Source organism: Pogona vitticeps, chromosome 4 (genome assembly GCF_051106095.1).
Source record: "Pogona vitticeps strain Pit_001003342236 chromosome 4, PviZW2.1, whole genome shotgun sequence".
Classification (NCBI taxonomy): domain Eukaryota; kingdom Metazoa; phylum Chordata; class Lepidosauria; order Squamata; family Agamidae; genus Pogona; species Pogona vitticeps.
This window is the reverse complement of record NC_135786.1, coordinates 16,139,860-16,163,567: the sequence shown is the minus strand read 5'-3', so window position 1 is coordinate 16,163,567 and position 23,708 is coordinate 16,139,860. Positions and strand designations below refer to the sequence as shown.

General features: G+C 44.5%; 1 protein-coding gene across 2 annotated transcripts in view; it reads left to right on the top strand.

Moving 5' to 3' along the window:
- Positions 1 to 1,318: 1,318 nt before the first annotated feature.
- The window catches only part of RBM38 (RNA binding motif protein 38), a 36,749-nt gene continuing 14,359 nt past the window's right edge, over positions 1,319 to 23,708 (top strand). The window contains exons 1-4 of one of the 2 annotated variants that reach the window (XM_072996821.2): positions 1,319 to 1,784; positions 8,985 to 9,108; positions 11,629 to 11,683; positions 11,932 to 11,961. In XM_072996821.2, the coding sequence (XP_072852922.1) occupies positions 1,617 to 1,784; positions 8,985 to 9,108; positions 11,629 to 11,683; positions 11,932 to 11,961 (377 nt within the window). In that variant the 5' untranslated portion in view covers positions 1,319 to 1,616. The remainder of the gene's footprint in view (positions 1,785 to 8,984; positions 9,109 to 11,628; positions 11,684 to 11,931; positions 11,962 to 23,708) is intronic. The other variant, XM_072996822.2, reaches the window with a different exon arrangement.

Here is a 23,708-nt window from a genome sequence, read left to right as displayed (position 1 = left end):
CGTGGCCTCTCCCAGTTTGAAGTGACCCTTGCCCAGCAGGCCGAGGCAAAGAGGAAATCACAAAAGCAGCAAAACCAGGGAGCCGGACAGGGGACAGATTGTATTTGTCTTCAGTGTGGAAGGGATTGTCACTCTCGAATTGGCCTCCTCAGCCACACTAGACGCTGTTCCAAGTCCTCCATACAGAGCACGACACCATAGTCTTTCGAGACTGAAGGATGCCTAACTAACTAACTATGTGTACAAAGGCACATATATTTATTTCCGAGAGATAGCCACCTTAGTCTGTTTCAGCAGTTATACAAAATGAAAAAATAAAACAGTAGTAGCACTTTACAAATAGATTTATTTCAGCCTGAACATTTCTGGAGGAGGCCAGTCCAGTTGTTCAGACCCATGGAGCATCACAGGGATAACTAGCCTAACTATTATGTTCCCTGTGGTCTGAGCAAGTTGACAGGGGAACAAAAACTCACTCTGGAATAAAACTGTTAGCCTTTAAGGTACGGCTACCCTTTTGCATATACTGTATGTTTGACTTCCCCTGTCAATCACCCGAAGGATGATGGGCTCCCGTGGTGGACGAGGGTCAGGTAAGAGGAGAACCACAAGCGATCGAGCCGGCCCCAGGTGTTTTGCAGCCTGAAGCAGAAGAATTGCACAGCAGTTCACACTCATTCCCATCAAGGGGCTTAATACCAAAAGCCATCCAAGTTATTTTGGCAAACGAGTCATAAAAAATTTCCCTCGCCCCTTTTCTCCCTCCTCGGCAACAACCGCAACCATTACAAATCAATTAGGCGCGGCCCCTTCCAATCCCTCTAGTCTCCCCGGTACGGCTCGCTCCTGAACGAGCCACGTGTCGGACGGCGCGGTCCAGGGGCGCCGCCGGGGGTTTTCCACCCGCGAGAGACGGGAGGGGGAAAAAAAAACCCACACAGGACGAGGCCGGCTGCGAACTACGACGCCCAGGGGCCTCTGCGGGGCGGGGCGGGGCGGCGGCCTTCCCTTCCCTAATACCCTACCCGGGCCGTCGGGCAGGGCAGGGAAGAGAGAGGCGGGGCTGGAGCCGGAGTTGGAAGGGGCGGGGAAGAGAGCGAGAGAGAAGGAGGGCTGCTCCAGTCCAAAGCGGGGCGGGAGCGGCCGCGCAGAGGCTGGGGAGGCTCCGCGGCGGCGAGCGGGAGGTCTCTGCCCGACGGGGCGGCGGCGGCGGAGGAGGAGGAGGGGCCGCGAGCGCTGCTGAAAGGCCGTCGATGCCGCCGGGGGCCATGCGTGGGGCGCGGAGGTGCTGCGGCTGCTGCTGCTGCTTTCGCTGATCCGTCGGCGGCGTGGCTCGGGGGAGCGGGCTCTCCCCCTGTCCCCGCGCCTCCTCCTCCTCCTCCTCCCGAGTAGCCCTCGCGAGTAGCCCGTTTCCTCCTCCGAGGGTCGGACGTCTCGCTCCGCCCTGGAAGTCTTGCCTCCCGTCGCGGCTGCCCCCTCGCCTGGCTTTGGATGCCCTTCCTGGCCGCCTGGCCCGCTCGCCGCCAGCCGCCGCCGCCTCTTCCTCCTCTCGGACCCGCCGCCGCCCCAGCAGCAGCAGCAGCAGCCCCCGCCGGGGTGGTTGCGCCGCCAGCGCCATGCACACGGTGCAGAAGGACACGACCTTCACCAAGATCTTCGTCGGGGGGCTGCCCTACCACACCACGGACTCCTCGCTGAGGAAATACTTCGAGGTGTTCGGGGACATCGAGGAAGCCGTCGTCATCACCGACCGGCAGACGGGCAAATCGCGGGGATATGGCTTTGTAAGTGCCCAGCGCGGGGGGTGGGGTTGCGCCCACCTGAGGAGGTGGCCAAGAGGGGTATAATAATAATAATAATAATAATAATAATAATAATAATAATAATAATAATAATAATAATAATAATAATAATAATAATAATAAAATTGCTCCAAGATGAGGAGTCGCCCCACGCTCTTATCTTCCCGCGCTTGTGCGGGTTGGTAGAGAATCCGGAGTAGTTACCACGGAGAGGGATTCGTCCTTCTTATCGCTGAAAGGGGGTCGAATTTCTCCGTCTGGTGGCTAAATGCGTGTTGAAACGGGGACTTTGTAAGCTCTCCTCCTTGGTCACACTGGGTTCCCCTTTCACACGTTGCCCCGTCTCTCTGCTCTCCACCTCCACTTTGGAGCAACTTTATTTTCTCCTTAGCTTTCCTTGTCTCTCTCCTGCGTTTCCTTTCAGGAGCTCATGGCACATGGCTGCCTTTTCTGTCCACTTTCCATTCACAAGAGCCTTGGGAAGTTGGCCGGACTGAAAGAGGGGCCGTGGCCCAAGGTCACCCCAAGAGTTTTCATGCTTTCCTTCAGCCTTCTACCCATTGCACAACACTGTGTAAAAATACACTTTTTAACTATTTTGGTTTGGGACAGGATGTTGTGTGGCTTGAAATAGCGGGCATGCTGGACGGTGGTGTTTGATTATTGAAGAGGTTGGCAAGGGATCCAGATTGGGGTCGTGGGGAGGCCAGGGTTTAACCTGGAGCATGAGAAAGGAATTCCTTGCCTTGGAAGACGGGGTGGGGGGGACCCACAATGATGGAGCCACTGGCTTTTCATAGGTTTCTGAAACAAAATGAATGCCACTTGGAGAGATTCTGTTCCAGTGATAGATCTGAGGTGAGGGGATTCCTGGGTGAAAAGCGAGGTAGGGCAGAAAAGGGTTTGGTGAAAGGCTGTAGATTTGATGGCCGCTTCTGAAGGAACCGAAATAAATCAACAGTGGAGTTTCGCTAGGTGCCCGTTTTAGATGGTGCAGGGAAAATAGGTTTGTGATCTTTCAACAGGCACAAAATTCTGGCAGAGACAATATCATTATATCCAGAAGAAAATGTTCTGGGAAACTCTGAAGCTCAATTTTATTTTTTCGTTCTTTGCGTGTCACTGAAAGTATTACCCAATCCAGAAATTTGGCTTCTAGAATGGTCTCTGGCCGTGGATGTTCTGTTTGTTGGGTGCTCAGTCCAGTGGCAAAGATGCTCAAGAGCTGGCTGGATTTATAGTTCAGCCCCGGTTTTTGCTTGGTAGGCATTTTCTTTTATCATTGCTGAAAAGCTAGACTTTGTTTAGAGGCACAGGAGCGGGAGTGGGATGAGGTGGAGACAATGTTTTTATGGATGGACTGGATGGCCCGGGCGTCCCTGTGGAAATCCACTGATTCTCCTACTGGGGTATTTTGAGTCTCTGTTCAGTGAAGCCATGTTAGATCTTGGTTATTTTTTGTTTCTGGAGACATCCATCCCGTTCAGGGAGAGGGTCAGTTCTTGTAGTTACACGGTGTGAAGGTGGGTCAGAATTTGCTAAAAGATTTGTGTGGACCCAGGAGGAGAGGCTATCGCTTGAACCAGAAGGCTGGATTAATTTAATATCAGCAGTTAGAACTGTTTTGTTTGTGTTTCCTTCTTGCCTTTTGGTCTTGCAGCCTCTGGTCTTTATTAAACTGCAAAAGCTAACAGTTGTTTCTCTGACAACTGAAGGGTGCACCACTCAGCAAGAATGATTTTGTAACTGAATATATTGGCTGCCTATACTGTGCTGGTTTTGTTGACCCTGTTTTGTTCTGTGTTCTTGTTCATAGTTGCTAGATTTCACACTGGCTTTCAAATTATTCCCTTTTCTATCGTGGTCATCTCTTACACTATTTCAGAGTCATTTTCTAGATTGATTTCAGGAAGAAATATCCATCCTAGCTCCTGTATTCTAGATTGTTCAGGAGGGTGGGTGGGACCAATGACTATCCCTCCCCTTCACATATTGTTATCCTGTGTAAGTATAATTGCACACCAATAGCAAACACTGTCCTTGAGTGTGAAATGTGTTACCCATTCCTGTTCAGAATTGTACATCCTTGTACTTCCTTGTTAATACATCCTTCTGTATGAGGATGCTGTTTTGTTAACAAGTTTACAGTATTTGCTTTTATTTCTTAGATTAGATTAGGCATCCTTCAGTCTCGAGAGACTATGATAACGTGCTCTGTATGGAGGACTTGGAACTTTTATTTCTTATGGCACTTTTATCTTGCCTTTCTCTTGCAGTGAGCTTAGGGCAGTATAGATCAGACCTGGGCAAAATGTGGCCTTCCAGATGTCGCTGAACTGCAACTCCCAGCAATCCTAGCCCACACAGCCAATAGTGAGGATTGCTGGGAGTTGCAGTTCAGCAACATCTGGAGGGCCGCATTTTCCCAGGTCTGGTATAGATGGATTACCTTCTCCCCATTATCTTAAGAACAGCCCTGTGAGGTTGATCAGCTTGAGAGGGAGGAACTGGCCCCAGGTAACCCAGTGCCTTTCGTGACTCAAAGGGGAACTGGAACCCAGATGTGACACTATCCATTATACTATAGGAGCGCAACGGAGTACAAAAAAAGAAAGACATGTCAGAGTGGGATTGCTTCTTCCAAGCAGTACAGTGAGGGACGAGCATGGCCCACTAACATAGAACACTGGGCATCTGGGGGGGGAAAGAAATAGTGAAAGTGAGGTGAAAGGATGTGGAATAGTGAATTCTAGAAGAGAGCCAGGCTGGCAGCCAGTCTCAACAGGAGGACTCTCCGCTGGAGCATTTTCCAGCATCACCCATTTGAGCAGAAATTATTCCTCTGAATCTGGAAGCTGTCCCTGGAATCCACCAGCACACACTGGTGTCAAAGGTCAGGAAGAGTGGCTTTTGAGTGGAATTGGAGAACTTCATGGAGGAGGAAGCTGCCAATGGCTGCTAATCATGATGGCTGTAAGCAGCCTTGGGGGGGTGTCACAGGGAGCCTGGGTGGGTTATATATTCTATCCAGAATGGGGGGGGGCAGGAGACCAGTTGCTGAAGAAAAAGAGTTCAAGAGGGCTGTTGCCATCACGTCGCGGAAGCATCCGATTGACTGTTGCAGGAAAAAGGATGCTAGACTAGAACAGACCTTGGTCTGATTCAATAGAGCTTATCTTCTTCAGAGCCTACCTTATTTTCAAGTCAGGTTAGATCATCATCCATGCAGCTCAGTGCTGTCTACTCTGATCAGCCTTGGCTCTCTGAGGCATCAGAGAAGAATCTTTTCACATTATGTCTAGCAATATGAGAGGTTGTCCAGTACTTGGGATCTTTTTTGCATACAAATCCCAGGATTTGCCACTGAACATTTTCTGCTTTCCCATGTCTTTGTGGTGTCCTTAAAGCTGCTCACAAAGAACACTCCTCAGGCAAAATCTGTATTCGTGGAAGCAGCAGGTTGGGTTTAAACATTCGATTTGCAACCTGACATTGGAAAAATTAATTTTTTTGGATCAGAGTCCCTCACACAGTATGATTGGTGGCCGCGCTGGCTAGGGGATTCTGACAATCGTAGCCCACAAAAGTGACCTTCCTGCTTACAAATGAACTCACTTCTGGAACCTGGGTAATGCTCCTGAAAAGCTCTCACAATCACACTTGCATGTCCATACACCTAGACATACACACACAGCCTTGCTGTTTAGTGTTAGAATAAAAAGTCGGAGTGCAAGCATGTGCTGCTTTGGTAATTATTTTATGTGGCTTGTTATTTTGTCAGTAAGAAAACTTGTTTCATTGGATGCATTTGGGCTTGGGTTAGCTGTCATTTCGCCAGTTGACCTTGCCATTACAGTGGGGTCTTGACTTGAGAACTTAATCCGTATTGGAAGGCGGTTCTCAAGTCAAAAAGTCTGTAAGTCAAGTCTCCATTGACCTACAGTGCATTGAAAACCGATTAATCCCATAACAGGCCGTTTTTGTTCCATTTTGGTTTTTTTCTGGTCTGTAAGTCAAATCTCAGTCTGCAAGTCAAACCTAAATTTTGTGGCCAGAGAAGTCTGTAACTCAAAAAGTCTGTAAGTCAAGCCATCTGTAAGTCAAGGGTCCACTGTATATAAACACCCATATAGGATGAGTGAACCTAATACAGTGGACCCTTGACTTACAGACGGCTTGACTTACAGACTTTTTGAGTTACAGACTTCTCTGGCCGCAAAATTTGGGTTTGACTTGCAGCCTGAGAATTGACTTAGAGACCAGAAAAAAAATATGGAACAAAAACGGCCTGTTAAGGGATTAATCGGTTTTCAATGCACTGTAAGTCAATGGAGACTTGACTTACAGACTTTTTGACTTGAGAACCGCCTTCCAATACGGATTAAGTTCTTAAGTCAAGACCCCACTGTAGGACTTTCAAGGCAAGTGAGATATTTAAGGAATGGCTTTACCAGTTGCACTCCCCTAATGGAATTCCATGGCTGAATGGGGATTTGAACCCTGTTCTCCAGAGTTCTAGTCCATCACTCTATCCACTACACCACTGGTTCTTAACCCTGGGTTACTCAGGTGTTTTTGAACTGCAACTCCCAGAAACCCCAGCCAGCACAGCTGGTGGTGAAGACTTCTGGGAGTTGCAGTCCAAAAACACCTGAGTAACCCAAGGTTAAGAACCACTGCACTACACCACACTGGATATACAAATTCTGGACTTTAAAAACCAACAAATTTGCATGGATTTCCTTGTCAGAGGAGTGTAATAAGGGGAACTGTATCCACCAAAGCCACCACTAATCTATTGGCCTTTGAGGAGCCATAAAGTCAAAAAAATACAGTATTTCTTCAATATCGGTGCCCCGCAATAGCTTACTACTTGCATACATACACTATTGGAAGGGGGATCTTTTAATATCTTCTTTCTATTTCCCAGCTGTAGTGACACAGGAGAACCGAAGAGACCTCTAAAGTAAACAGCTGTGCCCTCAAGTCTCAGAGCTGAAGGAATATTAAAGTTTGCAGGAGTTGAGCAGGGCTGTTAACAATCCAGTCAGGGTTTTAGAGTCACTAATTCGAAAGACCCTGTGAAAGTCAGATGCAACCTGATGGCATATAACAAGGAGAACAGCTTTCAGACCACTGACTGATGTTGTGCCAGCACTTCCCACTCCAATCAGTCTGCTGATTCAAACTCGCTGTCTGGTTTGAAGTTAGCCATGTGTTTCATAATTGCCCACAAAGGCAACAAGTAGCCATGATAGCTGCATTCAGACACAATACAGTGTACTCAACTTAGGGTGAATGAGTCGTAGCATCAGTGGTATGCAACAACCAGCCTGAGCCTTGAGCCTTCACTTCAGTTTTCAAGTAACTGCAGGGTCAGCGTTTTGTCTGAACCTGAATAGCTTGCAGTTTGTCTTAATGAGAGACTGGAATGTAACCTTTTTTGGACTACATCTCCCAGAATACCCCAGCAAGCATGGTAAGCACGCTGTAGTCTTAAACAGTGTGTGTGGAGGTATCCTTCTCCAGATTTAAACATGGTTTACTGCTACTAGCCCACTTAAAACCACGATTTGTTTCAAGAAATATTAGTTAAGGCTAACAGCAGTTTGGGTGTGTGTGTGTGTGTGGATGTAACACTATTATATTGCAGTTAAATGAAAATGCAAAGCAAAAGCTTCTCTTGCTTGGAGTATTTGCCTAAATGAGGAGGAGATTCACATGTCATGAATGTGAGTCTGTAGTTTAGTGTTACTTCTCCAAGAGGTCAATGATTTGCAGTTATGTAGGACAGCCACATTCAAATCTTTCTGCTTTAAAAAAAGTTTTGTATGATCTATATGTGTTAAACATGTTGGTTTCTCCCTGGAGACACGTCATTTCTAGCAAATTTATCATATATTACAGCAAGCATCACCTTGCTGGCAGACTGGATTGGCCCCTGTCTTCAAACTCTGATAGTGTAATGAAATTCAACACTTGCATTTTTTTTTCACTCCTCTGCTGTTCTTAGTGTTGATTCGATGAGGCTAAACTATTTCTGTCCACTTTGCCATAGTATGTACAAGCAAAGTTATTCGTTTCTGTTCCTTTGCATTGTTGAAACCAGCTTGTTGGATATAGTGGAGATATTGTTCCCAAAGGAAACAAGAAATAGAGTAACTAAGGAGTCATTTGCCTGTAGTCAACTGCATAGCCTCTTTATTGTGATTTCCTTTGGGAATGCTTCCATGTACTGCTGTTCTGTAGATCACTAGGTTTGAAGTCCATATCTTACAGGAACAGAAGCATTTAAGCTGTAAAGCTGCTAGTAGAATTGTTACCAGAGTTCAGGGCATCTTGAATCTTAAGCACCATTCAGTGTACTATCGAGGGCTTGGGAAGCAACAGTTACAAAAAGTAAGATTTACAAATATAGCAGTAATTAAGGCATAACTAAAGTACCATAGGATGGTAGGATCTCAAAGACTAAATTGCAACCTGTCACAGTCACTTTTTACAGTTAACAGGATGCATGTGGTCTTACCAGTGATGTGTGTTTTCTATCACAGATAACCAGCTTATTTATTTTGGTGTGTATTAGAAGTAATTTCAAATCACGCTAAAGAGTTGCGCTTTAGATTTACAACTAACCATGTGGTCCATAAGTAAAAGCAAAAATTAGAGCCAGAGAATGCTTTTATTAGGATCACTAAAATATTATTTAAAAATGCAAATATAATGGTACCGATTTCTGGTGGCATGGGAACTTTAACTGTAACTAATTACATTTTAAAGTAACTCATTTAGTGCTTAGACCTCTGATGTTTTACTTCCGATGTTAAACAGGAAAGAGAAAAAGAAGTGGGTGTAGAGAGTGTTGTTATTCTCTATGCACCCAGCCATTGTGACTGTAGTTATCTTTTTATTCTGGTTGCGTCAGGGAGTATTTGCTATCCCCCTGTAGGCATGTAAACCCTGTTGTTTTAACCAAGTGATCTTTGACTTGCATAACATCAAGCTAAGAATAGCTGGTACAGTGGCAGAGTGCTCCACCATGGAGTGATTATGCTCTGCAATTGCTAATCAGATTTTGCCCAGAAGCTTTCCAACAGTTTTATGCAACTACTTGCAAGAGAGGGAGGGAGGTGAAAACATGCTGGACTTTTCATCTCTACAAATGCTGTCTATCCTTCTCTCCAGGTGACGATGGCAGACAGAGCTGCGGCTGAGAGGGCATGCAAAGATCCCAATCCCATCATTGATGGCCGGAAAGCAAATGTCAACCTAGCATATCTGGGAGCAAAACCAAGGAGTATTCAGACTGGTGAGACAAACATCTCTGGCTTTCTATCTCCCCATTTTGCTTAGCCTTGCTTAAACGAGTTCATGGTTTCTCTACATTTGAATGGGACAGGGCTCTCTCTCTCTGTCTCTCTCTCTCTCTCTCTGTGTGTGTGTGTGTGTGTGTGTATTCTGCGCCCTAGGAAGCTCATTCTGTTGCCCAAATAAACTGCATGTTAAGCTGATTTTGTGCAGTTCTCCTGCCAAGATGATGGGGGTGTGAAAGCCATTGGCAATCTCTTGGGAAATAATGGAGGGGGAGAGGTGGGGAAAGGCGGCAGCAGGCCTGTAGCCGTGTAAGGTATAGTTCCAGGCAGCCAAGTGTGTAAAGCTTGAGTGCTTATGGGCCAGCCACAGTTGGATGGCAGCTGGCAAGATCATCGGTCTGCACCAGCTACTGTACATCAATATCAGAAGCAGACTGGAGTGTTACATCAACTAGCTACAGGTTGCTGATGGTAACTTTGAAAAGTTCCCTTTTTAAAATTACCGTTCCCAGAACCTTCCAGCCAGAAGGAATAGTGGCAGATGTTCAGGGTAGATTTGATTTAAGTCAGTAAGACCTGACTTTAAAATCATGATTTTAAAATGTAAAGACTCATTCTTGCTGAGATGTAATCTTTAATATTTGCAACTAGACGAAGATTTCATATTTAGAATAATAACCTGTCAGATTCGTAAAACAGCTCCATCACAACAGATTCTAGGTTAGTAAGTTAATTACTCGTATTTGGAGAACTACTTAAATTGTTTTATTTAGCGAAAAGAGTAACTACACAGCATACATATTTTTGTATTTGCTTAAATATCAATGTGTTCATTGTTCGTGCATAGAACAACAATGGGATTAAGGTCTTTTCCTGAACATTTTATACCATTTTTACTATGAAAAAATGCATGTTATCTCAGCTTGGATAACTTGGATTAATTGAATTAGTTTACAAAAATGTAAATATTGCATGAATATACAGCTTCATGCTGTATAACTAAGCTCTGTTTCATGCTGAATAACCTCTCAACTATAATGTATCTTAAATATAAAACTGTATTAGATAGATTTCTCCTCCAGAAGCATTTCATTAAAAGAAATGTGATTTAAATTTTAAAAACTGATTTTTAATTTTTAAAAAACCATTGATTTTATAAGCTGAGCTTATAAATGGTAAAACCCCCATTTGATGGTATAGTCTGAGGATTTTAGGTTTTTTTATTAAAAGAGAAAAAATTAAAGTGGGTTTGATTTAAAGCAAAATGAATCAGATTTTTGAACAAAATGATTTAAATATTTTTGATGATTTAAATAAAATATATTTTAAATTTTAAATCGTTTAGATTGCAATTTAATTTTTTTTAAAAAAATCATTAATTTTTATCCAACCTGAATAGACACATTCTCTTGGACAGGGAGTGTCTTTGTGTTCGCTTGCATTTTTGAACAATCACAGTGGGGAAAAATACGTTGAACTGGGGCAGAAAAAAACATGCAAAAGGAAAAATGACATGGAAGTTTTTCCAAAGGTTAGGCTGGTTGTTCTGAACTCATACACAGATTTGATAAAACAATTAGTTCTTGCTAAAAGAGTTGCAATTTGCTTTGATCTGAAACGTCTCTGTTTTTCTCACACACATGCACATACCCCTTGGATCAATGCTTCCCAGCCTTGCGTCCTCCAACGTTGTTGGACTACAAATCCCAGAAATTCAGGCTAGTGCAACTAGTAGTGAAGGATTCTGGGAGTTTTAATTCAAGAACATCTGGCACCCCAAAGTTGGAAACCATCGCTTTAGATTGGGGGTCTCCAAACCTTTCACCGTGAGGGCCACATAATATATTTTCCACATTTTTGAGAGCTGAAGGAACGGGTGCACGCTCCCGCATGCATGCACTCCCGCCCGTAAGCACGCCAGCACTGGATAAAAAGGCAAGGCCAGCCGGATGTGGCCCGCGGGCTGTACTTTGGAGACCCCTGCTTTAGATGGAGGTGGGAGACTGACAGCAGTGTAATATATGCAACAGACAATAGGAAAAAGTTGAAATATAATTTAGGAAATATAGTGTGAAAGGGAAAAAAATGAGAGAGTTTAAAAGCTCCACAAAGCAAAACTATAAATGTCATTGAATTGAATGTGGCTTCCTCTGCATGAGGAGGTCTCTGCTTGGGTTGTGATTACCAATACAGTGGACCCTTGACTTACAGACGGCTTGACTTACAGACTTTTTGAGTTACAGACTTCTCTGGCCGCAAAATTTAGGTTTGACTTGCAGACTGAGATTTGACTTACAGACCAGAAAAAAACCAAAATGGAACAAAAACGGCCTGTTACGGGATTAATCAGTTTTCAATGCACTGTAGGTCAATGGAGACTCGACTTACAGAATTTTTGACTTGAGAACCGCCTTCCAATACGGATTAAGTTCTCAAGTCAAGACCCCACTGTATATAGAATACCCCATGGACTAATCTAACCTTTCTCTTATTGAATTTTATTTTCCCCTCTCCAGGTTTTACCTTAGGGGTTCAGCAGTTGCATCCAGCTCTCATCCAGAGGCCTTACGGGTAAGTGGGATTTGGTTGTTTGTTTGGTTTCTTATTTCATTAGCAGCTAGTTAAAAGTGAAATTAATAAATCATCATGGGGAAGTGAAATAACTGCCTTAGTTATTGGAGCATACCTTACCCACAGCAAGACTTCCTGGTTCTCACTTTCTGTTTTGGGTAAAATCTTTGAAAATATTATGCATGGATTCCTCTTGCCTCTTTCAATTTATTGTGGCTTCGTATCTGTCTGCATATGTCAAATTTCAGATATGATCCTTCCACGCCCTGCCTCCGTGGGTGAGTTTTCTCCATTTTCTTCTTCCTCTTTATTTCCTTTTCTGTTGAGCCTTTTTAGCTTGTGTGGCAGAGGTTGGGGATTGCCTTGCCTTCTGTTAATTTTTGTGAGAAAATTACTGTAGTAAAAAGCTTGTGTTTTATGATCTTAATAAAAAAAAATTATATGCTTATGACATAACACTATAATACAGCTACACTTTTATTAGTATTATTGATGTACAAGCCCCACTGAGAGCTTCTGTAGCTGTAGAGGACAGTATAAATACTATAAACAGAAGGGACTCAGTAAGGTTCAGCCAAGTATTTAATCCTCCCTTCCACTTACCATGTGCTACCTCTTCAAACAGGGGATTGGAATGCTAAAGTAGGGAGTCAATAGATAAGAGGAATAACAGGTAAGTTTTGCTTTGGAGTTCAAAACGAAGCAGGGCAAAGGCTAATAGAGTTTTGTTACACAAACACTCTTTTCCAACAACACAAGAGGCACTTCTACAAATGGACATCACCAGATGGGCAATACCAAAATCAGTTTGATTATGTTCTCTGCAGCCAAAGATGGAGAAGCTCTATACAATCAGCAAAAACAAGAGCTGGAGCTGATGGTGGCTCTGATCATCAGCTTCTTATAGCAAAACTCAAGCTTAAACTGGAGAAAGTAGGAAAATCCACCGGGTTTCTCATGTATAATCTAAACCAAATCCCTTATGAATACACAGTGGAAGTGAAGAACAAATTTAAGGAACTCGATTTGGTGGACAGAATGCCTGAAGAACTATGGATGGAGGCTCGTAACATTGTACAGGAGGCAGCAACAAAAACTATCCCGAAGAAAAGGAAATGCAAGAAAGCAAAGTGGCTATCCAGCGAGGCCTTACAAATATCAGAGAAGAGAAGGGAAACAAAATGCAAGGGAGATAGGGAAAGTTACAGAAAAATGAATGCTGACTTCCAAAGAATAGCAAGGAGAGACAAGAGGGTCTTAAATGAACAGTTCAAAGATATAGAGGAAAATAATAGAAAGGGGAAAAACATCTGTTCAAGAAAATTGGAGATATTAAAGGAACATTTTGTGCAAAGATGGACATGATAAAGGACAAAAATGTTAGAGACCTTACAGAAGCAGAAGCGGTGGCAAGAATACACAGAGGAATTATACCAGAAAGATCTGGATGTCCCGGACAACCCAGATAGTGTCGTTCCTGACCTTGAGCCAGACATCCTGAAGAGTGAAGTCAAGTGGGCCTTAGAAAGCATGGTTAACAAAAAGGCCAGTTGAGGTGATGGCATTCCAGTAGAACTATTTAAAATCTTAAAATATGATGTTGTTAAGGTGCTACACTCAATATGCCAGCAAGTTTGGAAAACTCAGCAGTAGCCAGAGGATTGGAAAAGTTCAGTCTACATCCCAATCCCAAAGAAGGGCAGTGCCAAAGAATGCTCCAACTACTGTACAATTGCACTCATTTCACACGCTAGCAAGGTTATGCTCAAAATCCTACAAAGTAGGCTTCAGCAGTATGTGGACTGAGAACTCCCAGAAGTACAAACTGGAGTTTGAAGGGGCAGCAGAACTAGAGGCCAAATTGCTAACATGCGCTGATGGAGAAAGTCAGAGAGTTCCAGAAAAACATCTCCTTCTGTTTCATCGACTACACAAAAGCCTTTGACTGTGTCAACCACAACAAACTATGGCAAGTTCTTAATGGGAGGGCCTGATCACCTTATCTATCTTCTGAGAAATCTATATGTGGGACAGGAAGCAACAGTTAGAACTGGATATGGAACAACTGATTAGTTCAAAATTGGGAAAGGAGTACGACAAGGGTGTGTATTGTCCACCGGCTTATTTAGCTTATTTGCAGGACAGATCATGTGAAAGGCTGGACTGGATGAATCCCAAGCTGGAATTAAGATTGCCGGAAGAAATATCAACAACCTCAGATATGAAGATGATACCACTCTGATGGCAGAAATTGAGGAGGAATTAAAGAACCTCTTAATGAGGGTGAAAGAGTAGAGTACAAAAAATGGTCTGAAGCTTAACATCAAAAAAACTAAGATCATGGCCACTGGTCCCATCATCTCGTGGCAAATCGAAGGGGAAGATATGGAGGCAATGATGGATTTTACCTTCTTGGTCCATGATCACTGCAGATGGAGACAACAGCCACAAAATTTAAAGACCCCTGCTTCTTGGGAGGAAAGCGATGACAAACGTTGATAGCATCTTAAAAAGCAGAGACCTCGCCTTGCCGACAAAGGTCCACATAGTCAAAGAGATGGTTTTTCCAGTAGTGGTCTATGGAAGTGAGAGCTGGACCATAAAGAAGGCTGACCGCTTTTGAATTGTGGTGCTGGAGGAGGCTCTTGAGAGTCCTCTGGATTGCAAGGAGATCAAACCTATCCGTTCTGAAGGAAATCAACCCTGAGTGCTCACTGGAAGGACAGATCCTGAGGCTCTAATACTTTGGCCATCTCATGAGAACAGAAGACTCCCTGGAAAATACCCTGAGGTTGGGAAAGTGTGAAGGAAAAAGGAGAAGGGGACGACGGAGGATGAGATGGTTGGACAGTGTCATCGAAGGTACCTTGACCCAACTCCAGGAGGCAGTAGACGATAGGAGGGCCTGGCGTGCTCTGGTCCATGAGGTCACAAAGAGTCAGACATGACTTAATGACTAAACAACAACAACCCTTTTAAGTGCTCTTGCTTTGAGCACATCCGCCTTCTGTACCCTCACCCAGTCTTCCTTCCTGGACCATTGAGTTCACATGATACGTGTCTTCACATGATAGGATTTTTAGAGAAGACATACAAGACTGTGGGCTCCTTCTGCATGAGAGTACCAGGTCCATACAGGGAAGGATCACAATCATTCATACAGCTGCAAAGAATTTGCACACATACAGCCCTTGCTGGACAAGGGGAAGGTTCTGAGAAATGTCATCAAACCCCAGAACTTTTTCCAAGCTCTGCTTTCATACAGTTCAGAAATGTTGACGTCATTCCTTAATACTGATCACTCTGAGCTTCTGTTCCTCATGGATGCTTTGTAAAAGGTGCATTGCCGTGGGTGAGGGCCATGCAGGAGCATAGCATTGCAGGGTTTTTGATGTCCAAGAATGCCAGTACAATGTGCACCATGGACGGGCCTCTTAAAATGGTTGCTGGTGAGGTCTCCCCCCCCTTCCGCCCCTCTACTTTTGCTTTGGGGTGGCTTTGTGTTTTTGATTTGCTCTCTCAGCTCTTGTTTAAATGGGGGCCTACGAGGGGAGGCCTTTGCTCTCTGTTGTTCCCCTCTGCTTTTGTGCTCCAAATAACAATTCTGGCCCAGAGAATGAATTGCATATGGATACAAAGTTTAATATTCAATGAAAGAAACATTAGGTCAAGAATTGATTCTGGACAGATGTTCTGCGGGGCTTGAACGAGTCTGCAGAAGTGAGCCATTGTCTCCAGTTTTCAATAGCATATTCCATCCCTCCCCAGTCCAAAGCATCCTCTTTTTTATGCCCCTAATAGGATCTGTCAGCTGCGTTGGAAAAGACAAGTGTGCTGAGAGACAACAATAGGGACTGTCATACTACCTCCATTTAACTCTTTAATGATTGATCCAATTCCCTTTTCCTTAAACAGTATTTTTGGGGGGTTTGGAGAGGAGAACGTTTTGCTTGTGGGTGGCTATTCGTAAAGAACTTTAGAAAAGTAGGTTCCCTCTTTGAAAAATAAGTGTTGGAGGGCCGCTGGTTTTAAGAGACAGTGCACCAGCTCTCTTTTTTTGGGGGGGGGCAGGAAAAATTAATATTTAATGTTTTTTCCCCACCCTGTTTCCATACAAAGGCTTTCTTTCTTTTCAGTCCCTTGTAGCGTTCCTCTTGTGGGTTACACAACCATATTGTGTTGATGCTTCCAAAAGTTTTGCTAGCAGGCAAGACGGCATTGTCACAAGACTGCTGTGTGCGTTGTTGGTTTTTTCACAAATTGTCAGCTCTTTTGGGATGCACTAAACTGATGTGTGTTCCTAAATATGCAGTCTTTGTTCTTAAAACCTCTGGGGGGGGGGAAGAGCACCAAGTTCTGAACGTTTTATTTTCCTTTGAGGGGTTGGTATGTTGTGGGAGGTTGTTGTAGAAAACATTAATAAGGATCTTGTGGATTTCAGTGTGTCACATTTTGTGGCTGTGGGCACAGGGTTTTTATAATGGCAAAAGAATGTCTTCGTTCTTGAAGTTATTAACTCCACAGTTCCATGCAAGCAGCCTGCGTGTACACTTGTAGGATAAATTGGAGCACAGTTTTTAACACGAAGGATAATTCAGAAAGAGAAGTACATACTATTTATCTTAAAGAAAATAAATGAAAGCTTTTAGTCGTTGAAATTAGTTCTGAATCGCTATTAGCTGAACTCTGCAATGTGGACTAGGTGGTATATACTATAGGACATAAATGAGCTTGCTTCCACTTCAACTGGGCTAAGGTTCATAGCTGACAAAGTAGTGATAGATTGGTTTGATAACAATAGGTTGCAGAAGGGGGTTGCCTAGTGAGAGGAGAGGCAATACACCAAAACTTTTTTCCCATCAAATAAACAGGCTGCAACAAACCCACTGACCAGGAGTTTATGATCCTTGCAAGCAACAGCACTGAGGGCAGGGCATTTCATAGTAGGAGCTAAATTAGGCTGTTGGGGAAAAAAATTGGACTACCCTTTTGGGGGAGAGTCCTGAATGGAGCTGCAAAACATTTTTTCCCTTTTCCACTTCCTTCCCTCCTTTTCCTTCCTTGAAATATACACTGGTGATGTGGTTGGTGAATTGTGTGGATAGGCACTGAGTTTTTAGATTCCCTCTGATTATCATCACTTGCCTCCTTGCTCCACTTGCACAGCTGTTTCTCCTAAGGAGTCTTTCTTATTCTTCCACACCAGGCTTCCCTCCCTCTAGGCAAGCCGCCTAGAGTGGCCTTATAGGCCAGATGGGTGGGGTATAAATCAAATAAATAAACAAAATAAATACATAAAGTCCCAGCCTCGCCTCCTCCCCCTGAAAATCTAGTCCTTTCAGTGCTTATTCATTTTCAACAGAGCGGGTTCTCTTTTTCCTAAGAATATGGCAGATTTACTTTTCAAATTAACCAGATCCGGGAAGGCAGAGAACAATTTCAAGTCCTTTCTCGGTTCTCCAGCCCATTGACAATTGGATTATCCTTCTTCTCTCCCATCTCTTTTCAACAGAGGGAGGGAGAGATGAGAACCTGATCATGTTCTTGAAGGAGAGTTGCTGAAGGGAAGGAAGGGAAAAAAAAATCTGAAATGGATTTATGCGAATGGGTGGCGGAAACTGTGTCTTAGGTTTTCGAACCCCATGTTTTGAAAGCGTGCTGGCTAACCTGTGATGGGACTTTCCCACGAAAGTGAGATCAATGTTTAATTTTCATAAACACCTACAGAAGACTTAGCCCAACAGGGAATAATGCCATCACAGTTTTTCTTCCTACTCAATTTTTTTGGGGGGAGAAGTGGACCCATTTCTGAGTAGAAAGAGAGGAGTGATTAGGGATGTGCACTTTGGATTTTTTGGGGACTAAAGATCCCAAAATTCTCCTTACAGGAGTCTAACCTGCAGGATCCAAATTTAGATGCCCAGATTTTGCTCACTTGGCTAGACTAGCGGGCTTCATGAATTGGATAGGTTTGACTTCCTATTTGAATAGAAAGCTTCCCATCCACCACCAGGGTGACTTTTTTCTAACCGAAAGTTAAGCCTCTCCAAGGCATGAAGCCTGCCAGTTGTGCCTTCTCTCCAAAAGAGCATCATTTAGGTGTCCGTATGGTTTGGGTACTCCAGTTGGGACTCCCTGAAAGGACAATCTGAAATGCACATCCCTAGGAGTAATTTTTGGCTTCTTTTAGACCCCAGGGGCGAACTCCTGCCCAGTGATGTAAGCTGCTGTGGTGTCATCAGTGCTGGAGGCAGGAAATACAAAAAGTGAGGAAAGCAGCATTACACATGGGTTGAAGTGGTGTGCATCAGTGCTGAAGAATTCAAGGCAGGAAGGAGAGGGATAAATCTCCCATTTTAATTGTATGGCATTTCAATAAGCCAGGACAGATCTTCCACTCAAGCCTTTCCAAACTAGGCAGTCTAAGCTCTACACAGGCTGGCTCTTCTAAAATGCAGAGTGGGGGAATCAAACTCCCAATCTGTGCATCCAAATGCCAGACGTACTGAGCTATCCAACCACTTCATATGATTTCAGCAAGAGACAAATAGGTAGAATTGCACAATAGTTAGACTGATCTCCCCACTCTGCCACTGCTTCTTGAGCTGCAGACCTGCCTAGTTCCATCCATTCTCCCATTCAATACTACTTATCTGAAGGCCTTTTGGTGTCAAGCAACGTTGCACTTGTTTCTTTGCTATCCCTTAGCAGGAATAGAGTTTTGGAGGGGTTTTTTTTTTGGACTACAAATCTCATAATTCTCCATTCTGAGCATTCCACCTGACAGGTGGATACCTAAATGTGTCTCACCTAGGAGAAGAGGCTATGCTGGAAGGTAAAGGTAAAGGTTCCCCTTGACAATTTGTCCAGTCGTGTTCGACTCTAGGGGGCGGTGCTCATCCCTGTTTCCAAGCCATAGAGCCAGCGTTTTGTCCGAAGACAATCTTTCTGTGGTCACATGGCCAGTGCGACTTAGACACAGAACGCTGTTACCTTCCCACCGAAGTGGTCCCTATTTATCTACTTGCATTTGCATGCTTTCAAACCGCTAGGTTGGCGGGAGCTGGGACAAGCAACAGGCGCTCACTCCGTCGCGTGGATTCGATCTTACGACTGCTGGTCTTCTGACCCTGCAGCACAGGCTTCTGCGGTTTAGCCCGCAGCGCCACCACGTCCCATAAGCTGGAAGGCTTTATTTATTTAGCTAGGCCTAGCTCAAAAAAGCTGCCCCACTGCTCGCTGGGAGGTTGCTTTCTACACAGAGAGCTAGGCTGCAAAGTCTCCCAGCTTAGGCCTTTCTCCCAGGTGAGCTACATTTAGGTATCTGTCAGGTGGAACTCCTAAAATGGAGAATCGTAGGATTTGTAATCCAAAAATCCCATGCCTCTCCTCTTTGCAAGAAATCTTTGATGCAATCTCTCTGTCTCAAGTCCTAGTTCAGCCTCCTCATAGCCTGAAACCGTCTAAATGTGTCACACTACAATATCCACCATTCCTAATTGCTGGCTGCACAGCTGAGGTGATAGGACCTGAAGTCCCACACATCTAGAGATGCTTTATCAGGGAACGGATGCCTTTGTCCATGTGGCAGAGGCTGTCTCTGGACAGGGGGGCTTATCATACTAGCAATCAGAAGGTGCTTCTTGGCTATTCTGTTTGGTCCCCCCCTTTCTTTAACTGTTTTTTTGAACAGTTAAGAAAAAAAAGGAAGAACTGGTGGAAAAACAACAAGCTAGAGTGATGAGTGGAAGAAAGTAATTGCTCGTAGCCCCCCCCCCCCCGCAACCGCCTTTTCAAGGAATGAGGCATGGCAAGCAGTAACAAAAGTCTTTCCTAGAACAACTGGAATAAATAACAGCAGATCCAGGTCTGGCTGTATCCTTGCTTCACCTCTTTTCTGTTTTTCCCCTGTGCCAATTTTCTTGTGCTGTTTTGGGGGAGGAGACTTGACCTGTTGTCGGTTGTGAAATGCATACCGATAATGCTGTGTAAATCATTATCACTTGTTACAATGGGCTTAATGAGCTGGCTTTCACGAGAGTCAAAGCTGAAAGTGCCACCTTCAGTGAGAGTGACACAGAAAGCAGCCGTCCTGGGATGTAACGCTTGACTGCTTGGATTTGGCTGGATTCCTCTTGTCATGTGAATAGCTGCCCTGCTGCTTCATGCTCCTTGTGACCAGTGACATTGCTACTCACACTGTGATAAGGGTGAGCTGAGCAGTATCTAAAAATTACAGCTTGAAAACGGAGAGGTCATAGTGGATGTTATTTTCGACAGCATTCCTCTACCAGGCATGATGCATCTGTCTGCCGTGAAGGTGCAGTTTTAATTGGGCCCAAACAGCATGTTTCATGCAGAGGGACATAGTGTTAAGACCAAGGTTTGCTCTCAAAAAAGCAATTTCTATTGGGGTCAGAGAAGTGGCCTTTGGTTGGCCTTATGCCACCATCAGGTTTCGGCAATATGTGACTCCATCTGCCTTGAGACTATTGGCCTTCCTACTGTAGATATTGTATGTGCATGCATGTACTTAAATTCAGGTGTCTGAATTGTCAGTGATCATTGGCCCTGATGGCTTACTTGGGCTTCCACTGACTGATGCAGTATACCTTAAATCCTGAGATGCAAGGACAGACGGCATATGGCTTCCATGTCTAGCTTTTGACCTTCAAGAAATAGTTTGCTGTTTGTACCTGATTAACGAAACACTAAATTGGGTGAACCTTTTATAACCCACTCAGTGTTGTAGTTTTCTTGGTAACTTTGGGTACAGGTCACTTTAGCCAGAAAGGTGGTGTATGGGCAGAAGCTGTGCAATGGGGTTGCCTCTATATATGCTTTGCAGGAAGCAGTCAGTGTTATATGTCTGTAGCATTAGTGTCCCTAGTAGGAACCATCAGAGTTTCAGTTAATCATGTGACAGTGAACATTATGAATTGTTTTTCGGTTGCCAAGAGACAGGGACTGGGAGACCAGTGGAGTCAGGACAGCAAGGTGGGGGATATTTAATATATATCACCCTTGCAAGCATCAGTAAGCAAGAATGTCAGCATATTCCGCTCCAGTGGATGGTTTAAACACCGAAGATGCAGGCTGGAAAGAGTGGCGCAGTTACACCGACCAGTCTTGGCTAGCATGGTGCCCTTTTCTCTTTACTGAGCACCAGGATCTCTCCCAGGCAACACGTTTGGCAGTTGCCTCTCTTAACGTCCTGTTGGAACAACCAGCAAAAAAAAAAGCTTTAGTGTTGGTTCCAACATTCCTTGAACATCCAAGGCTACTTTAGTCTTTGGACTGAAATGTTTCAGCCTTTTTTTGTGTTAATGAAGATCAGTTATAGGAGTGGTTAAAAGTGAATATGTTAAAAGCACTGTCCTTGATGAAGAGAGAGAGAATAAAAACAGCAAAGAGTCTTGTGGCACCCTAAAAACTAGCAGGTTCTATTTGGCACGAGATTTTGCAGTCCATTTTGTCTGATGCCTATATAGCTTCAGTAGGCAGACCATTAAAGTGAGATGCAGTTGTTTACAGGTTCCTCTGCAGACTTTCATGCTCAGCCTTCGAAGGTCTCGCTGCCTTCCAGGTGGAGCATTTTTTTTTCGTCCTCCTTGGTTTCAGGTGTAACAGGGCTGCTGTTAGCATGGTGGAGAATTTTTTGGCGTGAGTAAACAACTGAACCTAGCCAATTTGGCCACCTCCCCTTCTGAGATGATCACCTGAGTTTCTGTAAGACGTGAAACTTAGAAAGAAAACAGGATCCCTGGGGGAAACAAATTCCACATAGTATGCGTTCTCCACAACTAGGTTCAGGGCTGGCCCTGCCATTAGGCAGAGTGAGGCAGCAGATGCAGGGACAAGCAAAGCCGTGGCAAAGTGATGGAGGAGAGATGAGCACACAGCCTGTAAATTAGGCTGCTGATTTCATGTCCTATGAAGGATGCTGCCCTGTCTTCATTATTAAAGTAAGATACAGTGGTGCCTCGCATAGCGAGGTTAATCCGTTCCGGATTAACCTTCGCTATGCGAAAACATCGCTAAACGGGACTAAAAAAGCCATAGAAACGCATTGAACTTCGTTCAATGCGTTCCTATGGCTTGAAAACTCACCGTTAAGCAATGTTGTCCCATAGCGCCGCCATTTTCACGCCTTCGGTAAGCGAGGGCAGGGCGCGAAAATGCGGCGCGGACCTTCCGGCGGCCATTTTGGAACCGCCGATCAGCTGTTCTCCCCCGCTTCATTTTGCGAAGATCGCTAAGCGAATCGCTTAGCGATCATCGCAAAGCGAAAAATCGCCATAGGGGCCATCGCTGAGCGAATGCTCCAGCGATGGCCCGGACCCCCTCGCTATGCGAATTCATCGCATAGCGAAGCACTCGCTAAGCGAGGCACCACTGTACACTTGGCAGTCTGCTTAGTTCTGCATATGCCAGGTGTGCCTACATGCACATGCAAGGGAATGGCATCTGGTCATTTGTCTCAAGGAGCAGAATATGTTGGGCCCACTCTATCCAAAATAGCATGGGTTCAGGTAGTGCTTGTGTTTTCCTGCCCCAGTACTTAATTTTTTAAAATTTGTGTCTATTTATTGTCATTGTAAGTATATACACAGTATACCCATACAATGAAATTCACAGACACCCAGAGACCAGACACATGCACACACATAAAATTCCCCAAACACTCCCCACCCACTAAAAAATCCCCCAACACTCCCCACCCACTAATGTAACGTGACACATTTTTCTGCAGACATTCTGCGAACAGAATGGGGAGGCTAGGGCCCAGTATTATTAAGTTTGTTCCCAACATCTAAGCCCTAAAAGCTGCAGAACTGACACTCGAGTTTTACACTCTCTAGTTTTATAAATTGCTCAGGGAGAGTCCTGCCCTCCCTTGCGGGCCAGCTGACCTGACAGGGTTGTGAGGCCGGAAGGGATGTGGCGCGTTTGTTCAGGCAAAGGGAGAGGTGCACATGTGAGAAATAAGATGAATTGTGGCTTCCTCTTGGCCTGTTGCCAACTGTAAGCTGCATTTTTGTGAAATGCCATGCCGTTGAAGGAGATGGTGGTGCCCTGGCACTGCCTGCCTGTAGAGATGTCATTAACTATTAAGCGTTTTAAGAGTAACCACGAAATGTGACTAGTGCAAGGAAGCAGGCAGCTTGGGCTGAGGCAGTTGGGTGAACAGGTGCTGCTTACAACAGGTGCATGCTCAAGTGTTCCCGTCTTTGCCCAGACTGGTAGGGTGAGCAAGGGGGTGGCTAGGCCTGCACCCCAGATTAGTACCATTTGGTTTCAGAGCTGGAGTATGGAAAGTGTTTAATAGTTCATTTATTTAGTAGCAGCATTTATATTTCAGCTTTCCTTCAGTGAGGTCAAGGTGGCCAATGTGGCTTGTCTCTTCTCCATTTTATTCTTGTTATAGTACTGAGAGGAAGTCAAACTGGGACAGAGCAAATGGCCTCTGTGGTCATCCAGTGAGTTTTGGGGTACAGTGGAGAGAGGAAACCAGATTTCCTCCTAGTCTTCATCTAGTCTAAAAACTGTTGTGCACTGGGCAGCTTAACCTCCCAGGCTTGTTAGGAATAAAGGGAAGATGAAAGTTTCCTCAGAAAAAGAGTAGGGTATATGTGTTAGAAGTAAAACTAACTGAAATTTCCTCTTAGATCCATACATATTCGCCAGTGTGATTCTCCCTAATTGTCCATAGTGTTTTTCTGCTGCACAAAATACTCCTTCCAACCCAATACTTGGGTTTGTAGCATTTTCCTGACTCACTAGCACCTTACGCTATAGATGCAGAAGCTTTGGCCCTTCAGATGCTTTAGACCAGTGTTTCCCAACTTTGGGTCCCTAAAAGTTCTTGAATTGCACCTCCCAGAAGCCTTCACCACTACCTGCACTGGCCAGGTTTTCTGGGAGTTACAGTTCATCTGGGTACCCGAGGTTGGGAACCACTGCTTTAGACTAAAGGGCCCACTTCTTTATTCTTGGCCACATCTGGAGAGCCACTGGTTGCCAG